The sequence below is a fragment of the Rhinoraja longicauda genome, chromosome 2, assembly GCF_053455715.1.
Source record: "Rhinoraja longicauda isolate Sanriku21f chromosome 2, sRhiLon1.1, whole genome shotgun sequence".
Classification (NCBI taxonomy): Eukaryota; Metazoa; Chordata; class Chondrichthyes; order Rajiformes; family Arhynchobatidae; genus Rhinoraja; species Rhinoraja longicauda.
In genome coordinates this window covers 25589625-25609064 of record NC_135954.1, presented here as the reverse complement: position 1 = coordinate 25609064, position 19440 = coordinate 25589625, and the positions used below count along the sequence as shown (strand labels likewise).

The 19440-nt window shown below is 43.3% G+C and overlaps 1 protein-coding gene across 3 annotated transcripts in view; it reads right to left on the bottom strand.

Moving 5' to 3' along the window:
* odad2 (outer dynein arm docking complex subunit 2) overlaps positions 1-12744 on the bottom strand; it is a 203978-nt gene extending 191234 nt beyond the window's left edge. For 2 of the 3 annotated variants that reach the window (XM_078427510.1, XM_078427521.1), the window contains exons 1-3: positions 12651-12744; positions 12064-12299; positions 6461-6618 (exon numbers count right to left, since the gene is read on the bottom strand). In XM_078427510.1, coding sequence (XP_078283636.1) covers positions 6461-6618; positions 12064-12287 — 382 coding nt within the window. In that variant the 5' untranslated portion in view covers positions 12288-12299; positions 12651-12744. Of the gene's footprint in view, positions 1-6460; positions 6619-12063; positions 12300-12422; positions 12445-12650 lie in introns of those variants that run through there. The other variant, XM_078427514.1, reaches the window with a different exon arrangement.
* Positions 12745-19440: the final 6696 nt, after the last annotated feature.

The following is a 19440-nucleotide window of genomic DNA, read 5'->3' as shown; positions in this document are numbered from 1 at the left end:
ATTGACACGTTTATTTTCAAAAGTTAAGAGAGTCAAAAGTGTTTATTTGTCATATGCATCGGATTATAACCAAAACAATGAAATTCTTATTTACTGCAGCTTCACTGGCCCATGAAACGCACAACAATAAATATACAATAAATGATCAGTTATTCTAAGTAAATTAGACGATGATAGCGCAAAGACCAAAGTACGTGGATTGTGCAGGGTGGTTCAAGAAGCTGATAGTTAATGGAAAGAAGCTGTTCCCAGAAACCCGTGAGGTCATGGTTCTAAAGCTCCTGTACCTCTTCCCAATGGTAGCTGTGAGATGAGCGTGAGGCTAGGATGGTAAGGGTCTCTGATGAAATTAGCTGTCTTCTTAAGGAAGCCATTCCCATAGATCCCTTCAATAGTGAGGGACTTCATCCCTTCAATGTTAACCACTTTTTGCAACCCCCTTCATTCTTGAGCATTCAAATTTCTGAAGCAGGCCATGCAACCAAACAGTATCCTTTCCACCTATGCTTGTGGAAGTTCAATTGAGTAATCTTGCTGAATCTCCCCAAACTTCTGAGGATGAAGGGTTGTTGAACTTTCTTCATGATTGTACCAAAATGCTACACCCAACATAGATCATCAGAGATGTGTTGACCCAGGAAATTGAAGCCATTGGCTCTTTCTACCCATCATCCTGCTAATGATGACAGGTGCATCGTCCTTTGTCTTTCCCTCGTCAACAATCATCTCCTTGGCTTTGCTAATGATGAGAGTAAAATTATTGTTCTGGCACCACTCAACTGGGTTATTTGTTTAAAGTTATATTGGAAAATTGGTGTGAATTTCTTTTGGGTAGGATTCTTCTTCAAAGATTTTTTATCCCTAAAGTTATGGACAATAGACAATAGGTGCAGGAGTAGGCCATTTGGCCCTTTGAGCCAGCACCACCATTCAATGTGATCATGGCTGATCATTCACAATCAGTACCCCATTCCTGCCCTCTCCCCATACCCCCTGACTCCACCATCATTAAGAGCTCTATCTAACTCTCTCTTGAAAGCATCCAGAGAATTGGCCACTGCCTTCTGAGGCAGAGAATTCCACAAATTTACAACTCTCTGTGTTAAAAAGTTTTTCCTCATCTCCATTCTAAATGGCCTACCTTACTCTCAAACTGTGGCCCCTGGTTCTGGATTCCCTCAACTTTGGGAACATGTTTCCTGCCTCTAGCGTGTCCAATCTTATAATCATATAATCTTATATGTTTCAATAAGATCCCACTCATCCTTCTAAATTCCAGTGTATACAAGCCCAGTCTTTCAACATATGACAGTCCCGACATTCCGGGAATTAACCTAGTGAACCTACACTGCACTCCCTCAATAGCAAGAATGTCCTTCCTCAAATTTGGAGACCAAAACTGCATACAGTACTCCAGGTGCGGTCTCACTAGGGCCCTGTACATCTGCCAAAGGACTTTTTCCTCCTATACTCAACTCCCCTTGTCCTAAACGCCAACATGCCATTAGCTTTCTGGATTTGATAAGGGAACATGCCTGCTGAACCTGCATGCTTACTTTAAGTGACTGATGAACAAGGACACCCAGATCTCTTTGTACTTCCCCATTTCCTAACTTAACACCATTCAGATAATAATCTGCCTTCCTGTTCTTACCACCAAAGTGGATAACCTCACATTTATCCACATCCACATCTGCCATGCATCTGCCCACTCACACAACCTGTCCAAGTCACCCTGCATCTTCATAGCATCCTCCTCACAGTTCACATTGCCACCCAGCTTTGTGTCATCTGCAAATTTGCTAATGTTGCTTTTAATCCCTTCATCTAGGTCATTAATGTATATTGTAAATAACTGCGGTCCCAGCACCAAGCCTTGCGGTACCCCACTAGTCACTGCCTGCCATTCTGAAAGGGACCCGTTAATCCCTACTCTTTCTTTCCTGTCTGCCAACCAATTTTCTATCCATGTCAGTACCCTACCCCCAATACCATGTGCTCTAAATTTGCCCACTAATCTCCTATGTGGGACTTTATCAAAGGCTTTCTGAAAGTCCAGGTACACTACATCCACTGGCTCTCCCTTGTCCATTTTCCTAGTTACATCCTCAAAAAATTCCAGATGATTAGTCAAGCATGATTTTCCCTTCGTAAATCCATGCTGACTCGGAACGATCCTGTTACTGCAATGCAAATGCTCCGCAATTTCGTCTTTTATAATTTACTCCAGCATCTTCCCCACCACTGATGTCAGACTAACTGGTCTATAAATTCCCGTTTTCTCTCTCCCTCCTTTCTTAAAAAGTGGGATAACATTAGCTACCCTCCAATTCACGGGAACTGATCTTGAATCTATAGAACATTGAAAAATGATCACCAATGTGTCCACGATTTCTAGAGCCACTTGCTTAAGCACCCTGAGATGCAGACCATCAGGCCCTGGGGATTTATCAGCCTTCAGTCTACCCAACACCATATCCTGCCTAATGTGAATTTCCTTCAGTTCCTCCGTCACCCTAGGACTTCTGTCCACTAGTACATCTGGGAGAGTGTTTGTGTCTTCCTTAGTGAAGACAGATCCAAAGTACCTGTTCAACTCATTTCCTTGTTCCCCATAATAAATTCACCTGCTTCTGGCTTCAAGGGACCCACATTTGTCTTAACAATTTTTTTTCTCTTCACATACCTACAGAAGCTTTTACTATCCTCCTTTATATTCTTGGCTAGCTAACTTTCTTACCTCATCTTTTCTCCACCTATTGCCTTTTTAGTTTTCTTCTGTTGCTCTTTAAAAGAGTCCCAATCCTCTGGCTTCCCGCTCATCTTTGCTATGTTATACTTCTTCTCTTTTATTTTTATACTGTCCTTGACTTGCCTTGTCAGCCACGGTCGCCTCTTACTCCCTTTAGAATCTTTCTTCCTCTTTGGAATGAACTGATCCTGCGCCTTCTGTATTAGTCCCAGAAATACCTGCCATTGTTGTTCCAGTGGAACAACCGCTGCTAGGGTCTCTTTCCAGTCAACTCTGGCCAGCTCCTCCCTCATGCCTCCATAGTCCCCCTTGCTCAACTGCAATACTGACACTTTCGATTTTCCCTTCTCCCTCTCAAATTGTAGATTAAAACATCATATTATGATCACTACCTCCTAATGGCTCTTTAATCTTGAGTTCCCTTATCAAATCCAGTTCATTACACAACACTAAATCCAGAATTGCCTTCTCCCTGTTAGGCTCCAGTACAAGCTGCTCTAAGAATCCATCTCGGAGGCACTCCACAAACTCCCTTTCTTGGGATCCATTACCAACCTGATTTCCCAGTCTACTGGCATGTTGAAATCTCCCATAACCACTGTAGCATTACCTTTGCGACATGCCAATTTTAACACTTGATTCAAAAAAGGGAGGAGCCAGCGCTGCCGTCGCAGCTGCGGCTTGCCTGCAGTCCGTCTGTCTTTTGTGTTTTTTGTTGTTTTTGTCGAATGTGTAGTTTTAATATGATGTAGTGTTGTATGTTATGTTTTGGGGGGGGGGTGGGAGGGAACGGGAACTGTAACATTCTCTCTCCCGAACGGAGACGCGACCTTTGTTCTGTGTCGTGTCTCCGTTCCCGTTGCGGCCTACCACCGGCCATGCACCTGGGACCACCTGGGGCTCTGGTTCGCAGAGCCCGCGGCCCGGACTCACCACCTGCGGCGCTGGCTGCCTGCGGATGCTGCGGGAACGGCTTCGACTCGTCTCCGGAGGCTCCGGCGCGGCCCGCGTGGACGTCGGAAGCCCGCAGGCCCCTGGATAGGGGCCGACATCGGGAGCTGCGGCAGAGGCAGCGTGTTCGCCCGCCCCGAATCGCGGGGCTTGGGTCGGCCCGCCACGGGCCTTTCACCATCCGGCGCGGCCTGAAATAGGCCGCGGGATTTTTCACCGCCCAGCGGGGGCTTCAATATCGGGAGCCCCGACCGCCCCGACGTGGCAACTCCAACAGCCTGACCGCGGGACAAGACGGCAGGGAAGAGAAAAAGACATTCTGGCCTTCCATCACAGTGAGGAGGGACTGGAGGAGACTCACTGTGATGGATGTTTCTTTTTGGTTGGTGTTAGTTGTGATTGTATGTGTTATTGCATTTTTATTGATTAATCTTATTGGTCTTATTGTTCAACTGCGGGTAATGTTTCATTTCACTACACATTTATGTGTATGTGACAAATAAACGACTATTGACTATTGACTATTGAACTTGCACCCTATATCTAGGCTACTGTTTGGGGGCCTGTAGATAACTCCCATTTGGGTCTCTTTACCCTTGCAATTCCTCAGTTCGGTTCATACTGATTCTACATGTCCTGATTCTATATCACCCCTTGCAAGGGACTGAATATTATTCCTTACCAATAGAGCGACCCCACCCCCTCTGCCCACCTGTCTGTCTTTTCGATAGGTCGCATACCACTGAATATTCAGCTCCCAGCCCTGGTCCCCGCAGCCATGTCTCTGTAATTATGTTACTGAACAAAATTGATCTTACTGAATGTTGAACAATTAGAGAATGAATGCTCTGTTCCATATCTTACACAAGCAATGGGCCAGTTCTGCAACAGTAATTTCATTCATCCCAATCTTCCTCCTTATTTCCCTGTTATCCTCCAATGCAGACATCACAGCATGGTTTTGGAAAAGCTTCATCCAGGAACCTAAGAAATTGTAGCGAATTGTGGACACACCCCAGGCCATCACACAAACCAATCTCCCTTCTATTGATTCCATTAATACCTCACGCTGTCTCGGCAAGGCCAGCAGCATAATCAAGGATGAGTCGCACCCTGGCCACTCCCTCTTCTACCCTCTTCCATCAAGCAAAAGGTATACAAGTGTGAAATTGCACACCATCAGATTCAGGGCAGTTTCTTCTCAGCTGTTATCGGGCAACTGAATCATCATCCCATAACAAGAGAGCAGTGCTTAACTACTATCTACCTCTGATGTCCCTCGGACTATCCTTGACCGGACTTTGCAGGCTTTATCTTACACTAAATGTTATTCCCTTAACTATCTATACACTGTAAATAGATTGATTATAATCAAGTATTGTCTTCCCGCTGACTGGTTAGAACGCAACAAAAAGCTTTTCACTGTACCACGGTTAGTCCTAATGTCACCATAAATGGTATATTTTTGTTTAGGGTTTATTAAAGTCCTCCAAAATTATGGCTATAATCATAGATTTTTTTTTTAACCGTATCTATTTGCTGGATAGTGAATTTGCTAATAATATCTAGAAACTGTAATATTCCCATTCTGTTTATAAATAGATCAGGCTGGGTGCTATTGCAAATTACAATTATCAGAATTTGCAAAACTTTATTAACCTAACCTATTTTAAGTAACTTACTGTTTTAAAAACTTGATGGCCCAAAAGAGATTTTAAAATGTACACAATGAAGAACGGTGGCGCAGCGGTAGAGTTGCTGCCTTACAGCGCTTGCAGTGCTGGAGACCCGGGTTCGTTCTCGATTACGGATGCTGTCTGTATGGTTTGTACGTTCTCCCCGTGACTGCGTGGGTTTTCTCCGAGATCTTTAGTTTCCTCCCACACTCCAAAGACGTACAGGTTTGTAGGTTAATTGGCTTGGTGTATGTGTAAATTGTCCCTAGTATGTGTAGGATAGCGTTAGTGTGCGGGGATCGCTGGTCGGTGCGGACACGGTGGGCCAAAGGGCTTGTTTCCGCGCTGTATCTCTAAACTAAACTAAAAAACTACTTTCACAACAAAAATATGCTAATAAATGAGATAAAAGGGCAATAAGAGCAAAGATACAAAACTTATTTACGGATATAAAACATAAATGATGAATGGCTGTTTTTCAAAGTAACAGGAAAATTACTGCTATTTTTGAAATATACTAAAGGCATTCACAATTTCAAATTTGTGCGTGACACAAAACTTGAAAGTATGGTAAAGTATGACAAAGGTAGCATACGATCTTATACAAACTAGAGAGAAAAAGTAGAAGTGTAAAATAAATTTCATTACTGATATGTTGTGATAGGAAGAATTAGGAAAATGGTGTATCTGTGAAATCTGTGAAGTTGGCAGGACAGTCAACAGTATAAAGGAATAGAAGAAAAACCAGAAGGGCCAAGAAGAAAATCTTTGGTTAGTATTTTAAATTTGCTACCTTATTGGGTAGTGGATACTGCCGTTCAAAATGCAAATAGTAAATGAAGGAGAAAATTGTGCAATTATTTGGGAAAAAGATTATGTATGGAATCAATTGGATTGTTCTTTGGAAGAATTCAATAGCTCCCATCTGTGCTGTGCTGAATGATTTCAATTAATGGTTCTAAAATAATGACAGGAAAGATAGTTTCAAAAATAAATTCCAAAGGGATTGTATGGACATAAATATATAAGCCACACCAATCAAAATCATTTTTACATAAAGGAGTAATTAAATAAAACTGACCTTCCAAACAAGCTTGAGTTTCTTTCAGTTTTTCCTTCTGCGCTATTGCCAGAAACTTAGCCAGCTGATTAAAGGAGTATATTTTAATATTGCCGGAAGTCTGAAAACTTAGTAAAGGGATCCCATCCACGTTTTCTTTTGATACTAAAGCTCCTTTACTGAAATTAAGAAAATTGACATTATGATAGATTTTTAAATATCCATTCTGGAACTTTGATCAGTAAACAAAGCAATAATAAGCACTTATGTTGTTGTCACAGAAATTGCATGATCAGTTAAAATAACCTAAAACGTCCAAAGTACAACACAGAAATAGTCCCATCAGATTACACAGTCTGTGCTGAACATGATTCCAAGACCAACTCTTATCTGCCTGCACAAAATCCTTATCCCTCCATCCTTCCACATACCTATCTAAAAGCCACTTAAATACCACAATCGTATCTGCCTCCACCATCATCCCCTGCAGTACATTCCAGCTACTCTCCACCCTCTGCATAAAAATCTTTCCTCACTCACCTCTTTTAAACTTTACCTCGCTCACCTCAAAGCCATGCAACATAAATGATGAATGGCTGTTTTTGACATTTCCACTCTGGGAAAAAGGGTCTCACCATCCACCGAATTTATGCATCTCATAATTTTATATAATGTGTCAGAAAACTCTCTGGATTGCCTGGATTCAGGGCCGTCTTAACGCATGGGCCTGATGGGCAATTGCCTGGGGCCCCACGAGCATAGGGGCCCCATGCTGATCTGTGTATGTTAAGTGACTTGCAATAAATAAATACTACTTTAAAAATGTAGGTTCAATAAGTGCTTTTTTCGCAACATTTTCGGTCCCTAAGTGTTTTTTTTTTGCAACATTTTCCATCCCTAAGTGCTTCTCACAGCGATCTGTTTCGCAACAATTAGCTCCCTAAGTGCTTTGCTTTTCCATCCCTAAGTGCTTCTCACAGCGATCTGTAAGTGCTTTTTGCAACAATGTAGCACCCTAAGTCCATCGCTAAGTGCTTTTCGGTAAGTGCTTTTCGCCGGCACGACAGGGGGGGGCTGGTAGGGAAAGGGGGGTGGGGGAGAGTAACGGTGGGGGCGACGGGGAGGGTGGGAGGAGGAGAGAGTGGGGGTGGGAGGAGGCAGAGTGGGACTGGGGAGGGGGACAGCAAGGGTGGGGGTTGGTGGTGGGGGGAAAAGAGAGAGTGGGGGAAATGGGGGTGCTGGGGAAAGGGGGGTGGCGGAGAGTAACAGTTGGTCTGGGGGAGAGAGAATGGGGGGTCTGAGAATGGGCACTGGGGAGGGGGACAACAGGGGTCGTGAAATTGTGTTTAGGATTTTTCTTCAGAGCCCCACTCATGCACTCCATTCCCCCCTTAATCCCCCATAAAACTCCCCCAGACCTGTGCTGCATTAACTTAAATTGGTTTCAGGGTTTTTTTTTAAGAGCCCCACTCACCCACTCCATCCACACCCCCTCAACTCCACTTATCATCCCACCCCCCACAACCCACCTCATCCCCCCTTATCCTCTTCTCACCCACTCCATCCCCCCAGCCCCCTTATCCCCACCTCTCTTCCACCCTCCATTCACCCAATTCATCCTCCCTGAACCCCCTTTGAAACTCCCCCAAACCTCTACTGCATTGGTCTAACACTCAGCCACTCCATCCCCCCGCGTCCCGGGTGGGGGCAGGGGAGGGGCAAGTGGGGGTGGCTAGGGGGGGTGGAGTGGGTCAGTAGGGGGGGGGGGATAAGTTGGGTTGAGGGTGCTACAATACCCTACAATACAATATATGTTTAATTTTATCGACCATTTACATTTTTATTCCTGTGAGTAGTTGTCGTAGGGGCCCCAGTACACTGCTTTGCCCAGGGCCCATAATGCTGTATTAGGGGTATTAGCTACAGGGAGAGGTTGGACGGATTTGGATTGTTTTCTCAGGAACACCAGAGGATACAGGGTGAGCTAATAGAAGTAAATAAAGTTATGAGAGGCATATATAGGGTAGACAGTCAGACCTGTATCCCAGGGTGGAAAAAATCAAACATTAGAGGGCATCAAATTCAGCAGTATCCCATTAGTCACAGCCTACCTACCTGGGAAAGATCCCTTAGGATCCCTTAGATCTGAAGAAGGGTCTCAACCCGAAACGTCACCCATTCCTTCTCTGTCTGAGATGATGTCTGACTCGCTGAGTTACTCCAGCATTTTGTGTCTACATGGGAAATATTCCTTTATTCCTACTCTTTGGAGTCTGTCTGAAAACCAATTCTCAATCCTTATCATATTATCTCCAAATCTGTGTGTTCTAATGTCCTGACTGAGAGTATTGAAAACCTTCTCAAAATCTAATACACCTATTAGAAACATGGTGTGAGGATATCAACCACTCCCTCATGGTTAGCAAGACAAATGAGCTCGTTATCGACTTCAGGAAGCTTGGTGGGATACATGCCTCAATTATCAATAGTGCCAAAATGGAAATCGTTGACAGCTTCAAGTTCCTTGGTGTAACAATTACCAACCATCTGTAGTGGACTAACCACATTGATGCAACAGCCAAGAAGGCACACCAAAGCCTCTAGTTCTTCAGGAGACTGAGGAAATTCGATATTTCTCCATTGACTCTTAGAAACGTCTACATATACACGATAGAAAGATTACGGTTAGGTTATATCACAGCTTGGTTTGGGAACAGCTCTGCCCAAGACCACAAGAAATTGCAGAGAGTTGTAAATTTAGCCACTCCACACCATGACTTGATCTATACCACACTGCCTCAGGAAAGCAGCCAACATAATCAAAGACCTATCTCACTCCAGCCATTCCTTCATCTCCCCGGTCTGGTCAGACAGAAGAAACAGAAACTTGAAAGCACGCAAACTCAGAAATAGCTTCTTCCCCTCTGTTATTAGACTTCTGAATGGTCCTTCCATAAGCTAGGATACAGTCTGATTCCCCTCTACTTCATTGCCAATATGGGGCTTTGGCTCTGCAACTATTGTGCAACAATGCTGAGAAGTATATTCTGCACTTTGTATCTTTTCCTTCGCTCTACCTATTGTACATGAACTTGGTTTGATTACATTTATATAGAGTATTAACTGATTTGATCGGATAGCATGCAGAACAAAGCATTTCAATGTACTTCAGTATACGTGACAACAATAAACCTAAATCTAAATAACACCCACTGGGCTCCTCCTTATCTCTACTAATAGTTACATTCTCGAAGAACTCTCACCAGATAGTCAAAAATTATTTTCTCTTCTAACTCCATGCTGATTTTGCTCAATCCTAATATTATTTTCAAAGTTAGACACAAAATGCTGGAGTAACTCAGTGGGTCGGATAGTATCTCTGGAGAACATGGATAGAGGACCCTTCTTCAGACCCACCCAACCCAAAATATCACGTATCCACTTCATCTATCCATGTTCTCCAAAGATGCTGCCTGACCCGCTGAGTTACATCAGCATTTTGTGTCTATCTTTGGTACATCTGAAGTTCCTTGTTCTAGAACAAAGGTTAATAAAAAGAACATGAATTGTGAATATCTTCATCCTTCGAGCTCCTCCCACTCAACAACTTCTCTTTCGAGGTCCTCACTGTCGATAATTTATCCTTCAAATTCCTCACTCTCACCAATTTCTTCTTCGACCACTCTCCACCGCCTGGTCCTCACTCTCAACAACCTCTCCAACAACTCCTCCACTTCCTCCAAATCTTAGGTGTAACTGTGGGCACTCACATGGCCCTCTGTAATGCCTGCCTGTTTGTAGGGTATGTCAAACAATCCCTGTTCCAGGTGACACTGGCCCTATCCCCGAACTCTAGCTCCGTTACATTAACGACTGCATCGGGGCTACCTCCTGCACCCATACAGAACAACTCCTGGACTCCATTAACCTCACTGCCAATTTCCATCCTGCACTCAAATTCACATGGACCATTTCCGATTCCCCCCCCCTTTTTAGACCTCACCATCTCCATCACAGGAGATAGACTATTGACTGATGTCTATTAGAAAAATGACTCCCACACCATTCTAGACTCCACTTCTTCCCACCCTGCCTCCTGCAAAGACTGTCCTCTGCTCCCAATTCCTACGACTCCACCGCATATGCTCCCAAGATGAGGTGTTACATACATGGACATCTGAAATATCCTCATTCTTCGAGGAATGGGGGTCCCCTCTTCTGTCATAGATGAGGCCCTCATACGTATCTCCTCAGTATCCCATCGCTTCGCTCTTGCTTCCCCTCCCTTCAGTCATAACAGGGACAGAGTCTACCTAGTTCCTCACCTTTCATCACATTGCATACAGCACACAATCCTCCAACAATTACTCCACCTCCATTGGGACTCCACCGCTAGTCACATTTTCCCATCTCCACCCCTTTCCCCTGAGACCATTCCCTCTGCAACTCTCTAGTTCACTCATCCCTTCCCACTCAAACCACCCCCTCCCCAGGTATTTCCCCTACAACCACAGGAGATGCAATCCCTGTCCCAACACCTCCTCCCTTGACCCCATCCAGGGACCTTGACAATCCTTTCAGATGAGGCAGAGGTTCACTTGCACCTCCTCCAACCTCATCCACTGTATCTGTTGTTCTCAGTGTGGAGACCTGTTTATCAGCGAGACCAAGCACAGACTAGGCAATTGTTTCTCTGAACACCTTTGCTCAGTCCACCTTGGCTTACGCGATCTCACAGTTGCCAAACATTTTAACTCCCCTTTCCATTCCCATATTTGCCTTTCTGTCCTGGGCCTCCTCCACTATCAGAGTGAGGCCACACGCAAATTTGAAGAACAACACCTCATATTTCGCTTGGGCAGCTTACAATCCAGCGATATGAATATTGATTTCTCCAAGTTCAAGTAACCCCTGTATTCCGTCTCTCTCCGCCCCTCCCCACCCCAGACGTCCTGCCAGTTCCACTGTTCGGATCATATATCCCCATCATTATCACCTCTTTCACAGCCAACAATGGCCATTGTGGGCTCCACCTTTCCTTGGTCATCTGTGCCGACTCTGAACCTTTTCCAACCTCTAGTTACCGTCCGCCCTGCCTCTGTCTGAAGAAGGTTTTCCACCCGAAAGGTCACCTGTTCCTTTTCTCCAGAGATGCTGCCTGATCCGCTGAGTTACTCCAGCATTTTGTGTCTGATAGAGTTAGATTTAGCTCGGGGCTAAAGGAATCAAGGGATATGGGGAAAAAGCAGGAACGGGGTACTGATTTTAGATGATCAGCCATGATCATATTTAATGGCGAAAGGCTGAATGGCCTACTCCTGCACCTATTTTTCTATGTTTCCATGAAACGTGACTACACTATTTTAAATCTTAAGCATTGGCATTGAATTCAGAAGCAACATTGTTTGTAACTCGGTATATTTAATATATTTCATTCTTCTTCCACACTGTACCATATACCCTGAACCCTGCTCAAGAATACACGTTACTTCTCCATCCCAATAAAATATGAACTGCAGTTTTCTTAAAACGATGCATAACGTGCGCACCTACACTGACACTATATCTAACAGTCTCCTGTTACTGAACAAGCTACGTTAACCGCACGCATATGCGAAACCCACCTAATTTCATAATCTGACCCAAAAGCGGACGTATCTATTCCTGACGACCATTCCAGAGCTTCTCGAAACATTAAGGCCGCTTCTTGAGGATGCTTGGAGTTCACATTGTCAACAAATTTAATAATGTCATTCATCAGTGACACATTCAAGGGCGTGAATTCCAACTTGCCGACGCCGATGCCAGCCGCAGTCCACTGAGCAGCTCGAGTCAGCGCTACTCCCATGGTGACCAGTGCCTGGGGAAAGACATAGCATAGGCACTGTTAGTACGGGACACACTGACCCCATTTGATGCAACACAAGTCGACGCTGTTTCATCATCAGCCGCTTCATTACACCAAACAAATAAATCACAATACCAAAAGTATGAGATGTATGGTGCAAAGCCAACGGCCTCGACGCCGAGGTCGAGTCACCCTCATGCCAACCCCGCAGCGGCCCGTCCAAACCTCCACTCTTTCAATCGAGCCCGGGCTAGCACCTGGCTATGGCCTTGCAGGGTGAAGCCAGGGCTTCCTTTCTGCTCGCTCCCCACCCCCACCCCTACCCCTACCCCTACCCTCAGGATACCGCCGCCAACAGCTTACCCAGAGGGCAGAGAACCGCCAGCGATGGGCGATGCGGCCGACAACCCCCAAACAAATGCCGAGCCCGCGGCGGCTGCGTTGCCCTGGAGACGAGTGCGCGCCATCGTTGCTGAGCTACGGTTCCAAACACAGAGCGGCGCTCCGCATGCGCGTCGCGCGGACGGCCGACGGCTTGTCTGATCCGTGGGCTGCCAGAGATGGCCGATATTGTCATGGAAACAAGCCCTTCGGCCCAACTTGTCCACACCGGCCAACATGTCCCAGCTACACTAGTCCCACCTGCCTGCGTTTGGCCCATATCCCTCCAAACCTGTCCTCTCCATGTAGCTGTCTAATCGTCTTAGAAACGTTGGGATAGTCCCAGCTTCAACTATCTCCTCTGACAGTCCGTTCCATACACCCAGCACCCTATGTGTGAAAAGGTTACCCCTATTAATCTTTTCCCCTTCACCTTAAACCAATGTCCTCTGGTCTGCGATTCTCCTACTCTGGGCAAGAGACTGTGCGGCTACCCGATCCATTCCTCTCATGATTTTATACATAAGGCGGCCTGATAAGGCAGATGATTCCAGGAGGCGAAACGGAGGAGGCCATGCCATAAAATGCGTGTAAAAATGTAAGTCTGCATACTAGAGAATGGACTCTGTATTTAACATCTACAAAAATAAAAGGACCACCAACATTGTCCACGAAAAGTGTCTTTGAGTTTGAACATTGAACAAACAGTACATCACAAGAACAGACAGTGTGGCCCACAATGTCCGTGCCGAACATGCCCTGTGCATAATTCGTATCTCTCAATGCCATGCATATTCATATGCCAATTGAAAAACCTCTTAAATGCCACTATTGCATCTGCCTGAACACCAACTTTGGCAGCACATTCCAGGCACTCACCAACTGTATAAAAAAAGTTGCCCCTCAAGTCTTTAAATGTTGTCCCTCTCACCTTAAAATTATGCCATCGAGTTGAAAACGTTTCTGACTGTGTATCCTATCTTTGCCTTTCCTAATTGTATCTACTTCTATCAGGTCTTCCTGTAACCTCCAGCGTTTCAGAAAAAAACAATCCAAGTCTGTCCAATCTGTCGCTAACCTGTAGCCCTGTAGCTAATAGCCCCTATCCCGGCAACATCTGGTAAACCTCCTCCGCACCCCTTCCAAAGTCTCCATCTATATCCTTCCTGTAAAGGGATGACCAGAATTGCACGCAATATTCCAAATGTCTCCTAACCAGTGTTCTATAAAGCTGCATCATGAGATCCTGATGCTTCTACTCAATGCTGTTGCAGGTCATGCCATTAATTGTATATTTTCCCCTTACATCTGACCTCCCAAACTGCAACACATTTGATCAAGGCCAATGTCTTGATGCAGTAAAATGAAGACACAAGAAACTACAGATGCTGATTTGCAAAACAATAAAAGCAATATAAATGATGCAGTGTAGGAAGAACTGCAGATGCTGGTTTAAACCAAAGATAGGCACCTGCCACTGTATGTTTCTTTTCTTTTTTTCCTAATCAGATGTGCAGCACTTTGGTCAACGTGGGTTGTTTTTAAATGTGCTATACAAATAAAATTGACTTGACTTGACTTGACAAAAAGCTGGAGTAACACTGCAGGACAGGCAGCATCTCTGGACAGAAAGAATGGGTGACCTTTAGGGTTGAGACACTTCTTCAGACATGCAGTGTTAGTGTGCTGTTAAAAGTGACGTCAATAGGAGAAAACGTTAAACCAATGATATGTCTGATCTCCCATGTAAAGTTAAAGATTACACTAATTTCTTTGTCTGAAGAAAGGTCCTGACCTGAAATATCACCAATCCATGTTCTCAAGAGACGCTGCCTGACCTGCTGGAGTTACTCCAGCAATTTGTGTCACTTTTGTAAACCAGCATCTGCAGTTCCTTGTATCTACAACCTCTCTAATAGATATAAATAGTGAGTGTATTGGAGGAAGAGGCTCCCTGAATATTCTCATTCTCAATGATGATGAAACTCAGCATACAAATGCAATTATCCACCTGCAACTACTCTCATCCATGATATCCAAATGGATGTTGGGATTTTCCCAAGACCCTTCATCAGTATAATTCATTTTCAGACAATTTTAATTACTTCACTTTGAAGTTGCATGACTTCCCTGGAAACACCAATGTTCATAAGCCCTTATGATATTCATAGAGTTATACAGCATAGAAACATGTTCTGTAGCCCAACTTCTCCATGCAAACCAAAGACATCCACTCTATCCATCTGCCATTGTTTGGCCCATATTGTCGGAGCCATTTGTATTTGTACTAGCTGTTTTAGCATATTATATTATTTTGTATCCTGCTGTATTATTTTTGGACACTTGGGGGTTGTCATGAGATGAATACATATATGGGCATAATGGACTGGGAGGAACCAGAATTATGAGTATATCTGAAACTGCAGAGACGGGATGCGTCAGACATGAAGGAGCTTGGTTAGATATAGTTCCTCAGGCTTATGATGGGTGAAATACAAATCTGTTTGTATCACTATTTCAATAAACGACTAATTAAACTGAAACGTTGTGAAGATCTCTCTCTGTTGTCAGTGAGCGTCAAGATCAATCACTCCAGCCTCTGTGAAATGGTGGTAAGCCTAGAGGACTTTATTGTAAGGACTGAAGTTGCCACTATACTAAAAGTAAGAACTATCTTGATGAGTGAAGATAAAAGTAAGACCTGTTTCTAAAGAGCCATTTAAAGTAACAATTGGCTCTATGAGTGAGACTGGAGCTTGCGAAGCAAATGGACAGAACAAGGATTGTTTTATTGCATAAACCTTGAAGCCGAATTGGACAGGTCACTACCTGCGCTAATCTGACTGACGGAGATTAGAAACTTCGAAAGCCAGTGAGTACAGCATTAAGCTTTATTGGAAAAATTGTATTTCAGAAGTTGTATTGGAAAAACTGCTCCTGAAAACCATGGAATGCTGAGAACAAAGAAGTGACCTTGAGCATCGCAAGATATCAATTTGTTTTGAATTCTTGTGAAGATACGATTTTACGTCAACGCATGTTAAAGAGATAGTGATGTACAAGTATGTCTGTGGTTAGATCTGATGTTCAGCCACGAGGTGGCGACATCTGAAAGGATTCCGTAAAGGAAAATGGTTTTTCGTCATTATGTGGAACTACTAATTTCTCATGTCTTGAAATGGGTTGCCACCCTGAAAAGCCAGCATGAGACTGAAGAGGAAGAAGAAGAAGAGGAACAGAAGAAAAGACAGCTGAAAATAAAAGAACAACTGAGAAGGAAAGAATAATTGAAAGACATAGAATTGTTAATTGAAAGGAGAGAGGAAAGAAACCGGAAACTACGAGAATATGCAAAACAGAATTTAAAACCGCAAATGACCAGAAGCAGTTTTGCAATGACTGCAAAGTCTGTAGAAGCACAGGTGCATGAAAATCTGACAACAAAAGGAATGAAAGCCGATGTATCTACCTCCAACCCACAAGGTTCTTGTTTGGGGCGGTATTAGCAGATCAAGAGGAAAGAGCATAAAGAAAGGATAGCTTTTTTAAAGGGGAAGGGAATCGGTTTTGGATGTTTGAAAATAGGTCACTTGAGCTATTTTCGTTTGCAAGAGTCATTTGACTTGTGATGTGTGCAAAGAAAATCATCCTGAAATACTTCATATTGAACAAAAAGACAAAGAAAAGAAACCAGAACATACAGAACAGAAGGAAAAGCCAAATGTGAGTGATGCTGTTCTCCCATCTCAAACGTGTGGGCATATTGAGGCCGGTGATGAAACCTGCATCTTCTCCATTGTACCAGTGCAACTAAATAGCCACAAGGGGAGTACAATGTTGCAAATATATGCTTTTTTTTAATCATGGAAGTTAATCTACCTTCTGCACAGAAAGCTTGATGAATATTTCAGGACCAAGGACCAAAATTCTCCTGCGTACCATGAATCAAGTGAAGTCTGTGACCAGTCGTCTTATCTCAGGTTTGGAAATATATAGTCTGGAGAAAGATGTGACTAAACCAAGCACTCAAGGTGAAGCTTGGGAAAAGTTGAACGACAAAATTCTACGACCCAAATAACACCCAATTCTGGTGTGCAGTCTGACTTTATGCAGGACAACTTGGCTCTTGAGGATAGCAATGTTGCTGAGCTTGAGAATCACAGCCAGTCATTGACGGGATCTGGAAATGTAGCTGTAGACATGGCACAGATAGACTCTTGCGGTGTGACAGATGTGGTCCAAGCTGATCCATTGGCTGGAGAATCTGGTTCTGAAAATACTTGTCTGAGCACAGAGATGACTGAAACCAACTCTGAACTAATACCAGATATTAAACTGACTGTGTATGGTGAAGGTTTACAGGAGGAAGAAATGAAGAGTGATGCACAGTTAGCATTTGTAGTTGAAGCAGTTGAGAAGATTGTTCGGGTTACTAATGTTAATCCACAACCACCGTATGAAGTGCTGGAGGAGAATGGATCGCTGTTGCATTCAGTTGAAGTAGCACCAGAAAATCGGGAATCTTCGGATCAAGAAATGATAAAACTGGAATCTTCAGGGGATCCTGCACCAGAAAACCCAGCACACCTTTAAGACGTTTCAACCAAAGTAATCGCTGTACAGGAACGACCATACACGAGACGTGGCATTTTGTCTGTAGTCGGCTTTTCTACGATCCTTTAGGATTTCCAACACCATTTAATCTGCCAGCCAAGCTGATTATGCAAGAGCTCTGCAAGGAGAAACTTGGATGGGATGAAAACATACCCAAAATCTTCTGTCAGCGATGGACAGGATGGCTAGCAGATCACAACAAGATTGTGTAGTTTAAAGTGGACCGGTGCATGAAACCTACAAGCTTTGGTCAAATCAGATATGCACAGCTGCATCACTTTTCAGATGCCAGCGAAAGTGGCTACGGTACTGTTTCATATCTAAGACTGGAAAACGAGAGCAAAGAAGTGCATATTGCATTCACAATGGGAAAGTCCAGAGTGGCACCATTAAAACAAATGACGATTCCCAGAATGGAGCTTACAGCTGCAGTCCTAACTGTCAGAGTTGACATGATGCTGCAAAAAGAATTACAGCTCAACTGGACAAATCCATCTTCTGGACCGATAGCACAATGGTGCTTAAGTACATCAACAATGAAACTAAACACTTTCAAACATTTGTAACAAACAGAATCTCTTTTGTAAGGGATGCTACTGATGTATCACAATGGAGATATGTTAGCACAAAGGAGAATCCTGCAGATGATGCATCTAGAGGACACACACAGACAGACAGAGAAACACACAACACACACACACGATGAGAATGCTAGTAATATATAGATAGTGGGAAACAGCCCAATTCAGTCCTATCCAACATAAAGGCAAATTCAACTCGCTAATTGCTTGACCTATCATAGCCTATTCTCAATCTTCATCAAATGACTGAAAGAATAATGGGAATAAGCAACACATACTTGTGATTAACCAGCTTACTGATTGATGCACATTATGGAATCCACCAAGACTACTTGGTGCCAAATCCTATTCCAACACAAATCCAAGCATGGTAGATGGCACCCTTGTAAAACCAGAGGTAATCATGTAAAACTGATGAATGGTGATGTGAGAAAACTCTCCAATGACAGAAATCATAGATCAGATGCCGATCAACAGAGTTGCTGAATGTCCATCATTTCAGCTCAAGAATATAATCGCATATTTAAGCAGCAAAAAATATATATTGTTGAACAGATTGAGCAGTCTTTCACCAAATTCATTTTAAAGACTTAAACAATAAAACTCTTGAATTGTCAATTATGTTGGAAGTATATTTAGAAAAGTATAATTTTCACCTCGGCTCCAATATTTTGTTTCCATATTCTTTTCAGTTATGTCACATAATCCATTTCAATGTGCAGTTTTAAGGAGTAGAGTCTGCCCACTGCGTGCAGGAATTTTTTTAACACCTCAGACATTCTCTGAACCAACACTTCCCTATTTCTCAGAATTTCTTTCAAAATTACCGAAGAGTCAAGCTACACAACTGGAAACTTTTTAATGATTTGTAAAAAATGTCATATTTTATTTGTTTCCTTTTATACAAATGGAATAAAATTATTATGATCCATGATTATTACTTTCTGCATCTTTTACCATAGTATTCATATGTTGGTATCTCCATGCCCATTTTCTGGAAATAAACATATATATTATGCTGCAGAAGTTTACTTTCAGTGTTTTTGGTGATTTTAATCATTTTTAATTCTTAGCTTTTTAATAGCTTTTTAATATTTCTAATCATGAAACACCTACTTTGATGGAATGCAGATTTAGGGAGCATGAATTTGCCATCTGTCTTAGGTATTCTAAGTAGTTTGGTGCTTGGGGCTTGTTCTAGCCCATCCATGTAACAGTAGTTACACAGCAAGGTAATGTGGCTGCACATCCTCGCAATTTAAGTCTGTATATATCTTTGATGGGGGTATGTAATAATGGGATTAATGGGTCTGCACAAACTCAGTGGACAAAAGGCCAAGTTTTTGTGCTGTGTCCTTCTGTGACTGCACGACCTTTCTGCAAGGTGTGCCTTCAGGATGCAAACCAGATAAGTAAACAATAAAGATAGACACAAAATGCAAATTAAAGGTTGAGCATATTTCGCTTAAACAGTTTACTACCCAGGGGTATGAATATTGATTTCTCAAATTTCAAGTAACCCTTGCATTTCCTCTCTCTCCATTCCTCCCCTACCCTAATCTGTTATCCTAACCCTG